At 37.8% G+C, this 13,715-nt stretch overlaps 1 protein-coding gene across 1 annotated transcript in view; it reads right to left on the bottom strand.

Moving 5' to 3' along the window:
* The window catches only part of vax2 (ventral anterior homeobox 2), a gene marked incomplete at both ends in the record, with an annotated part of 43,359 nt that extends 30,797 nt beyond the window's left edge, over positions 1-12,562 (bottom strand). Inside the window, 2 exons of the mRNA XM_080451028.1 lie at positions 2,711-2,898; positions 12,253-12,562. Of these exons, the coding sequence (XP_080307154.1) occupies positions 2,711-2,898; positions 12,253-12,562 (498 nt within the window). The remainder of the gene's footprint in view (positions 1-2,710; positions 2,899-12,252) is intronic.
* Positions 12,563-13,715: the final 1,153 nt, after the last annotated feature.

The raw sequence follows: 13,715 nt of genomic DNA, 5'->3' as shown, positions 1-13,715 counted from the left end.
CTGCAATGTAGACATACTCTGTTAGGCTACAAGTAAAAGTCTGGTAATCAAAATGTACTTGAGTAAAAGTACAAAAGTATTGGCATCAATAATGTTTTCAAATGTATAAAACGAAATATTAGAAAAATAATGAAAATAGCAGATCTACAAGCTCACAATGCATCGCATCATGATGCATTGTGAGCTTGTAGATCGAGAGATCTGCTATTTTCAAATGGCCAAAATGTATATAGGGCTGCAATGGGTAATGTATGTTTTAATAATCAAAATCTACAAAGTAACTATAATTATTATTTTTTGTAGTGGAGTAAAAGTATGATATTTGCCTCTGAGATGTAGTGGAGTAGAAGTAAAAGTACAGAAAATTGGAAGTACTGTCTCCAGTAAAGTAAAAAATACCTTAAAAATTGACTTGAGTAAATGTACTTAGTTACTTTACACCACTGGTTAACAGAGTATTATTGCTGTATATTTTTTACATTTTACTTGAAGACATTAATGTGAGTTTAGCTGCTTGTTCCACCAGCTGGTGAAATACTTTCAGACTTGGAGCCCAAGGGTCTCTGCTCTTCAAGAAAAATAAGGAGTATAGTTGAATTAAACTGCAATTAAAATCCACTCGAAATGATTACAATACAATAAGCTGTGACTATGTTTCAATCATATGAATTATAGACAAGTACAAGGTTTAATTCGATTAAACCATGCGGTTCAAATAAAGAATAACAGCTGCTCATTTAAAGCTGTAATCCGGGACTTATTTGAATGAATGAAAAAGTTATTTTAACCAAGGCCTAACAACATGGCCCTATAAGGCCCAGCTAGGCCCAGCTAGGCCCAGCTAGAGAGCTGAGATCACGTCATGTCCATATTGTGGTCCATTTGGTGAGATAATAAACACAGCATGCTGTCATCAACAAACGGTAACCATTATTCATATTCTATCACACATATCAACATGGCATGATATTGATCAATAAATGAGGATTGATGACATACAGTATTTAATCCAAGTTAATGTGAGGCTCTGTGACATTTGCATGGTTTCCAAACCAGAGGCCTTTACATTCCATGTCCCTGACATACAGTAACACAATCATTTTAAGCACTTTATCCATTTATATGTTGGCTAGTCAAAAATAGCAGATCTACAAGCTCGCAGCGCGTCACTTGTACATCTGCTATTTTTTGAACATTTTTGAAAGTATTTAGCACAAATCTTCTCTTCTGGGGTCCCTGCCTGTCTGGCCTTTTTCAGATGGGGGTCCGTGGCCAAATACATATCAATGTGGGGTACATGATCAGCAGGGTCTTGAATTGAATTAAGAAAAATATATATTTATATATATTCAAAGATTTGCACGAATTTTCACTACTTTTCATAAATAGCAGATCTACAAGCTCATAATGCCGCGCTATGAGCTTAGATCTGCTATTTTTGAATAGCCCAAAGTATTAAATATGGATAAAGGGGTTAAAATGATTGTGACACAAAATATTATCTAATTTGGCAGCATGGGGACCCCCTGGTACCCCTCAAAGGACCCCTGGGGGTCCCCGGACCCCACTTTGAGAACCACAGGTATAGCCTACATGTAAATATTCCTACCTGTGTCTCAGACAGGTTGAGACACAATGTTACCACTTTAACCCTTTATACTTGGGCTATTCAAAAATAGCAGATCTACAAGCTCATAGCGCGGCACCGAGTGCCGCGCTATGAGCTTGTAGATCTGCTATTTTTGAAATATCGTGAACATTTGTGCTAACCTTTGAATATAAATATTTTAAAGCGAACATTTGTAACTCAAATCTTTGCTTCTGGGGGGGTCCCTGGAACAACATATTTTGAGATGGGGGTCCGCGGCCAAATACACATCATTTTGGGGGTCCTTGACATGAAAAAGTTTGAGAACCATTTTACATGTAGGCCAGTGGTTTTCAACCTTTTTTCGTGTCAAGGACCCCCAAATTGACCAGATAGCCCAGGGACCCCCATTTGAAAAGATATAACAGGGACTCAACCATTTTGATTTCTTGGGGGTTCCAGTAGTATCATCATCAGTGTTCATTTAAAGGGATATTTCACTTTAAAAAAAACTTTGGGTCATTTTATCATCTACTCAGGCTTTTATGAGCCGTGTTTTTTCGATAACTTTTTTCATTTATTTTAAATATTCTTTTGGGAAAATGAAAACAATTAAATACAATAAAAAAATAAAAAATGAAAAAATGAAAAAAGGAATCGAAAAAACACGGCCCCGTCGCGTATCAGGAGGGCGGGCTGAGTCACCAGAACCAAGGACGGGTGTTTTTGATGAATCTAACAGGTTAAAAATTGAGTTTGAAGTTATAATGGGTTTGTATAGGAAGGGGGCGTGTCTGATACAATGATTATCAAATATCTAAATACTGAATCAAGCAACTTAAAAACGGTCTGGGGGGTTCACAAAGGCCATAGACCATAAAATGACCAAAAGTTTTTTTGAAAGTGAAATATGCCTTTAACTCTGAGAGCGTACAAATGGATTTGTACACTCTCAGAGTTACAGACACATAAGGGTCCATTTGGTTCCATTTGAACACTCTCAGAGTTACAGACACATAAGGGTCAATTTGGTTCGTAACTATTCATTTGTCTGGGGACCCCCTGGAACCCCTTCAAGGACCACTGGTTGAGAACCACTACATGCAGGCTATGTCCTCCTACCTGTGTCTCAGACAGGTTGAGCTGCCTCGCCAGGTCAGTCCTCTCTCGTCCCACCACATACTGACACCTCTGGAACTCCAGCTCTAAACGGTACAGCTGCTCCGCTGTGAAGGACGTGCGCGTCCGCTTAGGACGATCCAGGTCCAGGCCTTTAGGAAGCACGATCTCTCTGATGGTGCCTTTAGCGTCTGTATACGCACGCACGCACGCACGCGCGCGCGCACACGCACACACACACACACACACACACACACACACACACACACACACACACACACACACACACACACACACACACACACACACACACACACACACACACACACACACAATTCAGTTAAATTCAATGGAGCTTTATTGGCATGAGAAAACATATTGCCAAAGCCAGTGGTGTAAAGTAACTAAGTACATTTACTCAAGTACTGTACTCAAGACAAATTTTTAGGTATTTTTTTTTTTTACTTTATTGGAGTATTTCCAATTTTCAGTACTTTTACTTCTACTCCACTACTTCTCAAAGGTAAAAAATTACGCTTTTACTCGACTATTTGAGAACTTTAGTTACTAGTTACTCTGTAGATTTTGATTATTATTACAAAACATACATTAACCACTTCAACCCAGCTCTTGTAGATCTGATATTTTCAAAAGATTTTTATACATTTTTATACATTTTTATTTCATAATGCAGAGTAATGAGTACTTTTACGTTTGGTACTTTAAGCACATTTTGATACCAATACCTTTGTACTTTTACTCAAGTACATTTTTAATTCTGGACTTCTAATTGTAACGTGGAGTATTTCTACATTGCAGTATACTTAAGTAAAACAATGTGTATAGCAGCTTGGTCTAAAGCTTTTTGAAACAAATAGCAGCAATCTTCCACTCACTGTTGGGACCATTAGCAACATCTTTACCAAAACTATCACATGAATGTTTTTAAAGGCCTATGTGTAAAGTTGGCCGGATGGTCAAGGCTCCAAGAATCGACAAAGTCCAAGAACATAGATTTTTGGTATTACCTCCAAAACTAATAGAGAGCCCCATGCAGGAGAGTTACAAGGTCTGATGCAATAAATAATACTTCAAAAAATAAATACTGGCCACAAATAACACTTTCAAAAACCAAAAGTATAGAAATAAACACTTGATAACTAAACTAAGGTAAAAACAAACCAAGTAAAAACACAAACAAACCAACTAAAGACACTGTAGACCATGAATTTGGGGCAGATTCCGCCCTAGAGGTCAAATAAAAATGTGGTGTGGCCGTGCCAACAGGCAGTGGTGGAAAAAGTACTCAAACACTTAAGTAAAAGTATCAATACTGCAATGTAGAAATACTCCATTACAGGTAAAAGTCCAGAATTCAAAATTTTACTTGAGTAAAAGTATTGGTATCAAAATGTACTTAAAGTACCAAAAGTAAAAGTGCAAAACTGTTTGAAAATAGCAGATCTACAAGCTCTTGTCTTGATGCGACGCGTTGTGAGCTTGCGGATCTGCTATTTTCAAATATTCTAGGTATAAAATAGGGCTAAAGTGGTTAATGTACGTTTTATAATGTCATAATTTATATCTGCAAAGTAACTAGTGACTAAAGTTTTCAAATAATTGTAGTGGAGTAAAAAGTACAATATTTGCCTCCGAGATGTAATGGAGTAGAACTAAAAGTACTGCTAATTGGAAATACTCCAGTAAAGTAAAAGTACCTCGAAATTGTACTTAAGTACAGTACTTATACCGGTAAATGTACTTAGTTACTTTACACCACTGTTGATGAGTAACTAAACTAAGAAAAAACTAACAAACCAAGAACTAAAGACACTGTAACAGGCAAAGCCTTTTGACTCAAGGCCCTTTCAGCTCTCCCCTCATGTTGTCTCCTCAACAGCTTCAAGTAAACTGAGCATTTACCTCTGAACATTCTCCACTCAACACTTCCAGACTCCCTTATATACACCAGGTGAGACACGCCCACATTGAGTTAATTGGCATCATCATCATCATCAACTCAAAGAAGACAAACCATGGCCCATGAGTTAGAGGACTACACAATTATAGACTTTCTGAGCCAACTCGAAATGCATTTCTAGGCATCAAAAAATTCACAAAACAATGACCATAACATTAGACAACACAGAAAATATATAATAGCCTGTAACACTGTGTGCTGAACAGACACACCTCCAAGACAGCTTCATGACAGTCAATTATCAGCAGCAGCTGTGCAGCAGTGGTGGAAAGTAACTAAGTACATTTACTCAAGTGCTGTACTTAAGTACAGTTTTTAGGTATTTATACTTTACTTGAGTATTTCCAATTTTCAGTACTTTTACTTCTACTCCACTACATCTCATCTCAGAGGCAAATATTGTACTTTTACTCCACTACAATTATTTGAAAGGTTCTGTTACTAGTTACTTATAGATTTTGAGTATTATTACAAAACATACATTAACCACTTCATTAACAATACATGTTGGCCATTTGAAAATAGCCGATCTACAAGCTCACAATGCATAGCAATGCATGAGCTTGTAGATCTGCTATTTTCGAAAGATTTGAAAACTTGAAATGGGACATTCTGCCTATAATGACTACTTTTACTTTTGGTACTGTACATCTTGCAATTACATTTGGCCAATACTTTTGTACTTTTACTCAAGTACATTTTTGAATTCCGGACTTTTACTTGTAACGGAGTATTTCTATATTGCAGTATTGATACGTTTACTTAAGTAAAAATGTGAGTACTTTTTCCACCACTGCTGCGCAGGGTGTGCTTGTGCTGGGCTGGCTTGTAGGCTACTGTCCAGTTTTGACCCTGTGGAGACCTTAGTGTCTATAGGGTGATAGGGCACGGGTTCCCCTGTGACAGGTATTTCCATTTAATTGTGCAGTAGGTCTATGTCAGGCCTACACGTGTTGTCTGCTATATTAGTACTATAACTATTATTATATATTACTATAACTCACATCTGCTGATATTAACCGGGCTTGAGAATATAGGCCTACTGTACTTTTACTGCTTTTTCTGTCTACACACCAAATCTCTTCACCAAAGAAATAGCCGATCTGCAAGCTCACTGCAGTGTGTTTTTTTTTTCCCATGTTGTGAACTTGCAGATCTGCTTTTTTTGTTTTAGTTTAATTTACACCATGCATCGGACGGAATTCTACAGAAACGGACAGGTATTTCACTGAGAGGAGATCACTGAGGATACAGAGATGGATGAAATGAAAGTTTGCTTTTGAGGGAATTACATTAAAACCCATCAGACTGTCTATAGGCTGCAATGTGCTTTCTTAAATGTTATCGCACAGTAAAATACAGAGTCTTCATTTAACTGTTACAAATATAACCGTATACTGTACATATAGCATTTACTCTCAGAGTTACACCCGGACAAATGAACACCGAGGGATTTGAATGTGAAAAACTGCACCATTCTGCAAACATATTCTATGCATTATTCTACATATTATAACTCAAGATACATTATTATCATTGTTATTAGGGAGTATGTGAGATTGTGCAAAAATTCCATGCACCAATAATTAATAATCTATAGATACACACTTAAAAACATAATGGTTCTTCAAATGATTCTTGGTTCATCAGTTCTATAATGCACCATTTTGGACCAAAAGAGAATCCCCTTCTATGACGAGCCAAGGCTGGTTCATTTTAACACCATTTGTGTTTACACACACACACACACACACACACACACACACACACACACACACACACACACACACACACACACACACACACACACACACACACACACACACACACACACACACACACACACTGTCGGCTGCAAGGTGACATTTATCTGAAAGGTATCTTTGCTGCATTATTAAATATTTAAAGTCATATTTGCAACCCTGCCAAATGCGTTATGTTCAGACATTGCTGGTCCAAATCCAGCCCAAATGTGATTTATATCCAGATTTGAGTTGGATTATAGTTTTATGCAGTCTGAACAAGGCTGAGGAATGATCTGCCAAAAACACGTTTTGTTTTCTTCATAGGCCTTAAGGGCCAATCAATGTACAAGCATGATGGACAGTACTATGACACGCCTACAATCTAACACACCCATTTGATTAGCTGCAGCTGTGTTGCTTACGTCACTGTGTACTATAATGCTAGTGTTACAAATATATGTTCATGTATGTGCATGTTTGCAGTGGTGTAAAGTAACTAAGTACATTTACTAAGTACTGTACGTACATTTTGAAGCATTTTTATTATTTATTATTTGAAAACTTTAGTTAGCCTACTAGTTACTTTGTAGATTTAGATTATTATTACAAAACATACATTAACCATTTCAGCCCTATTTGAACGTTGTGAGCTTGTAGATCAGCTATTTTTAATTACATTTTAGACATTTGATAACTTGTGAAACGGGACATTTTACTTTTGGTACTTTAAGTACATTTTGATACCAATACTTTAATTCCCGACTTCAGTACAGAGTATTTTTTACATTGCAGTATTGCTATTTTTACTTTAAAGCATGTGAGTATTCTTCCACCACTGTGCATGTTTGTAAATAAAAACATCAACCAATCAAAATGAAGCTGAGAAAACAACCAAAGTGACCCAGAGACGTATCCACTAGAGCAGGAGGACAGGCAGTCTCCCATGCCCAACTAAGATCTCTCCTCCCCTAGAACACCCCAAATAACCCGAAGATGTGTCAGTATGTGCTTAATGTCCTCAAAGTCACGCATCCAACAAGCTTTGAACTGAGCAGATTGAACCTTCCGTTCCAGAGATAATGGCCAGAACATCTGGAAAATGGCCATTTTCACAGATTTTCGGTTGAATTGAAATGTTGGGGGTAATATGGGTGGGGGGGGCGGGCTGCAAAAAAAATCTCGCCTGCCCTAAATGTAATTCCTGGGACAGTGGGGAGGCCACTGTGACCGTTAACCTACATCCATATAGGTTATCCAAACCAAGGCTGACATTTGACTTTGGGGGTTTTCAAGACGAATTGAATTCGATGTAAAATAGAATAAAAATAAATAAAATACTCTGTTTTAATATAACTCCGAGTGTGTGTGTGTGTGTGTGTGTGTGTGTGTGTGTGTGTGTGTGTGTGTGTGTGTGTGTGTGTGTGTGTGTGTGTGTGTGTGTGTGTGTGTGTGTGTGTGCGTGCGTGCGTGCGTGCGTGCGTGCGTGCGTGCGTGCGTGCGTGCGTGCGCACACACACACACACACACACACACACACACACTATGAGTTTAGTTTAGTGCAGGTGTTATATGGTTAAATCCACACTGACGGTTTCAGAGTGTAGAGGTACACCAATAGACCACAAACATCATGTTTCTAGGTCACAAACTATGCACACTCACATAAACCATGGTTTATTACAGCAAGGGTCAGGAATACAACCCGGTTCATATAGGTTCTATTTGGACCATCTTGACTTCAGGTTATTTACAGCATTTATTTTAAAGGAACATTCTCACATTGAGCTATAATGGTCCTATATACTATATGGTACATTTTGAGCCTGATCATAATTCGGGTAAAATAAATAAATGATGTATGTTTTCTTTTACCTGCCATATCTAATGTTTTACATAAGCCATCCAAACCCTATAGCTTTATGAATTAATACAATGACATATAGGATATGAAACGAAACTGCCTTCAAACTCCAAATATGACTATATGGCTATTATATTCAAGCTAACATTTTCTGGAGTGTAACTAGGCTCTTTAATTCAACATTAATACAATATATTGTACATGGCATAACAAAGACAATTCACGAAAAACACAACTCTCTCTCTCTCTCTCTCTCTCTCTCTCTCTCTCTCTCTCTCTCTCTCTCTCTCTCTCTCTCTCTCTCTCTCTCTCTCTCTCTCTCTCTCTCTCTCTCTCTCAAAAAAAGAAAAGAAATATATATATATATATATATTTTAGCTTTTGTAGAATACATACAACGCGTACAACAAATATATATCTATATTATATATTTGTTTTCACCAACAGTTGAAACACACACGCGCGCGTGACACACACACACACACACACACACACACACACACACACACACACACACACACACACACACACACACACACACACACACACACACACACACACACACACACACACACACACACGCGCGCACGCAGTTATGGCTACGGGCCAGAAAAGCAGGTCAATACGTGTCTTTGGGCGACATGATTAATAATAATAATAATAATAATATATTACATTAAAAAATGCTGTTGACATCCAGTAATAATGCATATAGTCAGTTATATCGTGACGCATATTAGTAATAATAACAGCAATAATATTAATACGCATCTATCGCCCGCAGCAGCATCGTCTATGACTCGTGAATAACACTTAGATTATAGAACTGCTGACCTTTGCCTGACCCCGCCTGCATGTCACTGAGTGAATCTACTGTGAATAAATCCTCACTCTGTGAGTGTGTAGGCCTACACATGGACGGGTCCATTTGGTTCCATTCTGTAGGCCTACACACTTTGTAGTGGTGGAAAAGTATACTCAGATATTTTACTTAAGTAAAAGTAGCAATACCACAATATAAAAAATACTCTGTTTCAAGTAAAAGGCCTGCGTTCAAAATGCGTCGCGATCGCTGTGAGCTTGTAGATCGTCTTTTTTTTTTTCAAATAGCCTAGGTATAAAATAGGGCTAAAGTGGTTAGTGTATATTATATAATATAATGATTTATATATGCAAAGTAACTAGTAACTAAAGTTTTGGAATAATTGATTGTAGTGGAGTAAAAGTACAATATTTGCCTCTCTGAGACGTAGTGGAGTAGAAGTAAAAGTATTTAATAATTGGATATACTGCAGTAAAGTAAAGAATAATAATAATTGCACTTAAGTACAGGCAGTTGAGTTAATGTACTTAGTTACTTTACACCACTGTCCATTTGTTACACTAGTACAGACCTGTAAGGGTCCATTTGGTTATATGTGTTACACTCTCAGAGCTATACACAATTACGGTTAAATTAAAGAGTGATAATAGAAAATGTCAAATAATGGTTGGTCAGTTAATGTGGTAATCTTTATAATAACAACGTGTCATATGCATATAGTGACATATTGGTGCCGTCACAAAATATTTTCACAATTTATGATAATAGTCATGAGTAATGCCTATATAATAAATACATAATGTAATAGATAAATGAAATAAATACAATATCAGCTATAATAGTCAAAGACATTTCTTTAAAAATAATAATAATATTTATTTTCCCCTTTTGTAAGATTTCTGCGTTCTTTAACTGTGAGAGTGTAGTACAATTCACTCTCTAGATTGTAATGAGTTATGATCACATCTCCATCATGAGAAAATATCTAGGGACTCCAAATTGAAAAATGCTAATAACTAATAATAATAATGCATATAATTGCTAGGTATACATACTGTATGGGCTAAATGGACAGTGCACATGGACCTGTAATTGTCGTCATAAAAGTTGTGCCTCCATTCGTAGTATTATGTTAAAATAAAGTTGCACTTTTCAACCAGTAAAATATTTTAATATAGAAGGTTTCACCTGCCAACTATTAGATTCAGCTTTGTATCGATAATATAATTGTAAAAGCACGTTCCATAATATATGTTGTAAACGTATTCTATGCATTAGTAGCAGACCGTACATATAATGCAAGATATTATGAGGTAGTACATGAGCTTGTGCAAAGAAATTCCAAAATTCCAAAATTCCAAAATTGTGTGTATTATAGATACACACTAAAAACATAATGGTTCTTCAATGATTCTTGGCTGCACACAGTCCTATGATGCACCATTTTGCACCAAAAGAGAATCCCCTTATATGAAGAGCTGGCTGGTTTATTTCAGCACCATTTGTGTTTATATCAATATAGTGAATTGTAGCCTATATATGCATTTATTTTACATGTTTGAATGAGGGGTTTGTGTGTACACTTACATGTGTTAATGTGTGTATAGTCTTTCTGTACACTTACATGTGTTAAGTTTAAATTCCTTAATTTAACCCATTAAGATCTGAGGCCTATTCTACAAATGCCTTCTAAAATCAGGAGTTCTCAAACTTTTTTTGTAACTGATTGACAATTCACAAATTCAAAATTGTTCAAAAATAGCAGATCTACAAGCTCGCAGCGCGGCACGAAGTGACACGCTGTGCGCTTGTAGATCTGCTATTTTTGCTTAGCCCACGCACAAATCTAAAATCTAAAATGAGTACATAGACAGAAGAGCTTATTTATTTAACCTAATCATACCTCTAAAGTCAAAGTAACAGAATTAATTGCTTTAATAACTTATTTTTATTTTATTTTAGAGACTGAAATAGACCTATAACTCTTTTTTATTTTATTTATTTTGTCATGAAAAAATGCCTATATATTGACAAAAGTGCATGTCTGTCTGTCCTAAATAGGGTGGGGACACGTGACGAAATATTAATTGTATACAGTAATTTACATAACACAGAGAGACGCAATAAGCAACACCTGGCCACTAAATTAAATATTAAACAATGAAAGAAGTATTCCAGCTTTTGTGACATGTTACAAGGCCTTAACTTGATATTCTTCGATATTATGTCATTCCTCAAAAGCGGGTTTTAAAGTATAGCTTCCTTTCAATTATTGAGATATACCGGCCTGTCCGTGATTATTATTGAAGTCTGGTGTGTCTAAAAACAGATCTCAAAAACCTCGACATGACGCCAACATGACCACACCTCATCACAATGATATTATGGTGTTAGATTCTATCATTTACACCCATAACTATCTTAGGCTAACTTTGAACTGACTAAAATATGAATTTAAAGCTATAGTTCAGCCTCATAAATTAAAATAAAAGCATTTTCATGGTTTATTTATTTTAGCTCACAGAGTGACAAAGCCTCAACTATATCATTTCATTTCATATGACTTTACTTTAATCTATAGCCGATGCTTTTTTTTTAATATATCGTTGTTATTATTAACATTGGTGCTATGGTGGAAGTGAAACTATAATAGCCAATATGTATTATAATTCCGTTTGAGCAGCACCCTGCACAAATCTACTATAATATTGTATTGAATAAAAGTTTGTTTTTAGAATGCCATTATTTCATTCTATACTTTATTATTGTTGCAACAGAACCGAAACCAACGCATTTTACTCGTGTATACTTTTAGATAACAAATACAATATTGAATCTTCATTTATTATTTTCGGCCCTTACTTTGGTGTGAAAAAAAGTTTTAACCTAAACTTTTCAAAGTCTCCTGTTTGCTATTAAATACTATAGTAATTAATACAATAATACAATACTAAATAATGTTGTAAACATACCTCTAACTAAAATCCTGTGGCAGTAATCATTCATATTGTAATATTTCATAAACCATACCTCAGTAATCATTAATATCTGGTATATAATATCATAATATTTCATTAAAAACACCTCAGTAATCATTCATATCTAGTATATTATTATAATATTTCATAAACCTACCTCTGACCAGGATCCTACGGCAGTAATCTGGATCCACTCCTAGCATCTTGTCGTGGCCGTCCTCGCTGGAGGAGGTCGGCGTGGACGCGGAGGTTCCCGGCGTGTCGCCGGGGCTGTGCGCCGGGGAGCGGGCGTCCAGGTCGGACTTAGCGCCGGGCTCCACCGCGCTGCGGTCCGGAGCAGACAGCAGCAGAGAGCCGGTGATGATGGAAGATCCTCCTCCAGACCCGCAGTGGTTCTGGTTCTGTTGGAGATGGTGATGGTGATGATGGGGGTTCTGGCTCCTGGGCTCGGCGAGTCCATCGCCCATGATCCTCGTCTCTTGGTGATCAAACATCTAACAAAAGTTCTAGATCTTTAAATTAACGAGACACCCCAAAAAAAAAGGACCACCGAAAAAACCCCTCTTCACTTGGACCCTGTTCTACACTTAGTTATCCTCTGGAACAAGTGCTTTCCAACGCGTAGGAAACCTCCCTCAGAGAAGTAAAACAATCCACTTTCAGAAGCCGGGAAACACGCGGTCTTGCCGGGTCGGTTCTCCTTGGGTCTCCGGGCGTCCCGCCGGCGGCATGGTGGAGGAGATGGATCCCGGACAAAGAGCCTTGAGGAGCGGGTTGGGAGGGACAGGCGGGTCGGTGCTCCGGTCCTGGATGTTATGGAGCCTCCTTACATTAAACCCAGCAGCTACACTAAAGATGCTGTGGCAGGTTCACATCTATGACACACACACACACACACACACACACACACACACACACACACACACACACACACACACACACACACACACACACACACACACACACACACACACACACACACACACACACACACACACACACACACACACACACACACACACACCCTATACGTACGTAGGAGGGAGGTGCCACACACACACACACACACACATACACACACACACACACACACACACACACACACACACACACACACACACACACACACACACACACATTTAAATACATTGGGTGCAGCCAAGGGCGCGCAACCCTTAGGACGCATGAAAGCAGCGGTCATATAGAAGACTGTGTGTGTGTGTGCGTGTGTGCGTGCGTGCGTGCGTGCGTGCGTGCGTGCGTGCGTGCGTGCGTGCGTGCGTGTGTGTGTGTGTGTGTGTGTGAGAGAGAAAGTTTTTCATGTCAAGGACCCCCAAAATTAAACGTATTTGGCCGCGGACCCCCATCAAAATGTGTTGTTCCAGGGACCCCCCAGAAGCACTTTAAAAAATATATTTATTCAAAGATTTGCACAAATTAAAAAAAAAGAGCAGATCTACAAGCTCATAGCGCATGGCACTCGATGCAGCGCTATGAGCTTGTAAATCTGCTATTTTTGAATAGCCAAAGTATAAAAGGTTAAAGTGGTTAAAAGTATTAAGATGCTATATTAACACGTTTACCCCCTGGAACCCCCCCAAGGACCCCCGGGGGTCCCCG

This window comes from Gymnoscopelus braueri (assembly GCF_963280865.1).
Source record: "Gymnoscopelus braueri genome assembly, chromosome: 15".
Lineage (NCBI taxonomy): Eukaryota > Metazoa > Chordata > Actinopteri > Myctophiformes > Myctophidae > Gymnoscopelus > Gymnoscopelus braueri.
This window is presented reverse-complemented; position numbering and strand designations above follow the sequence as displayed.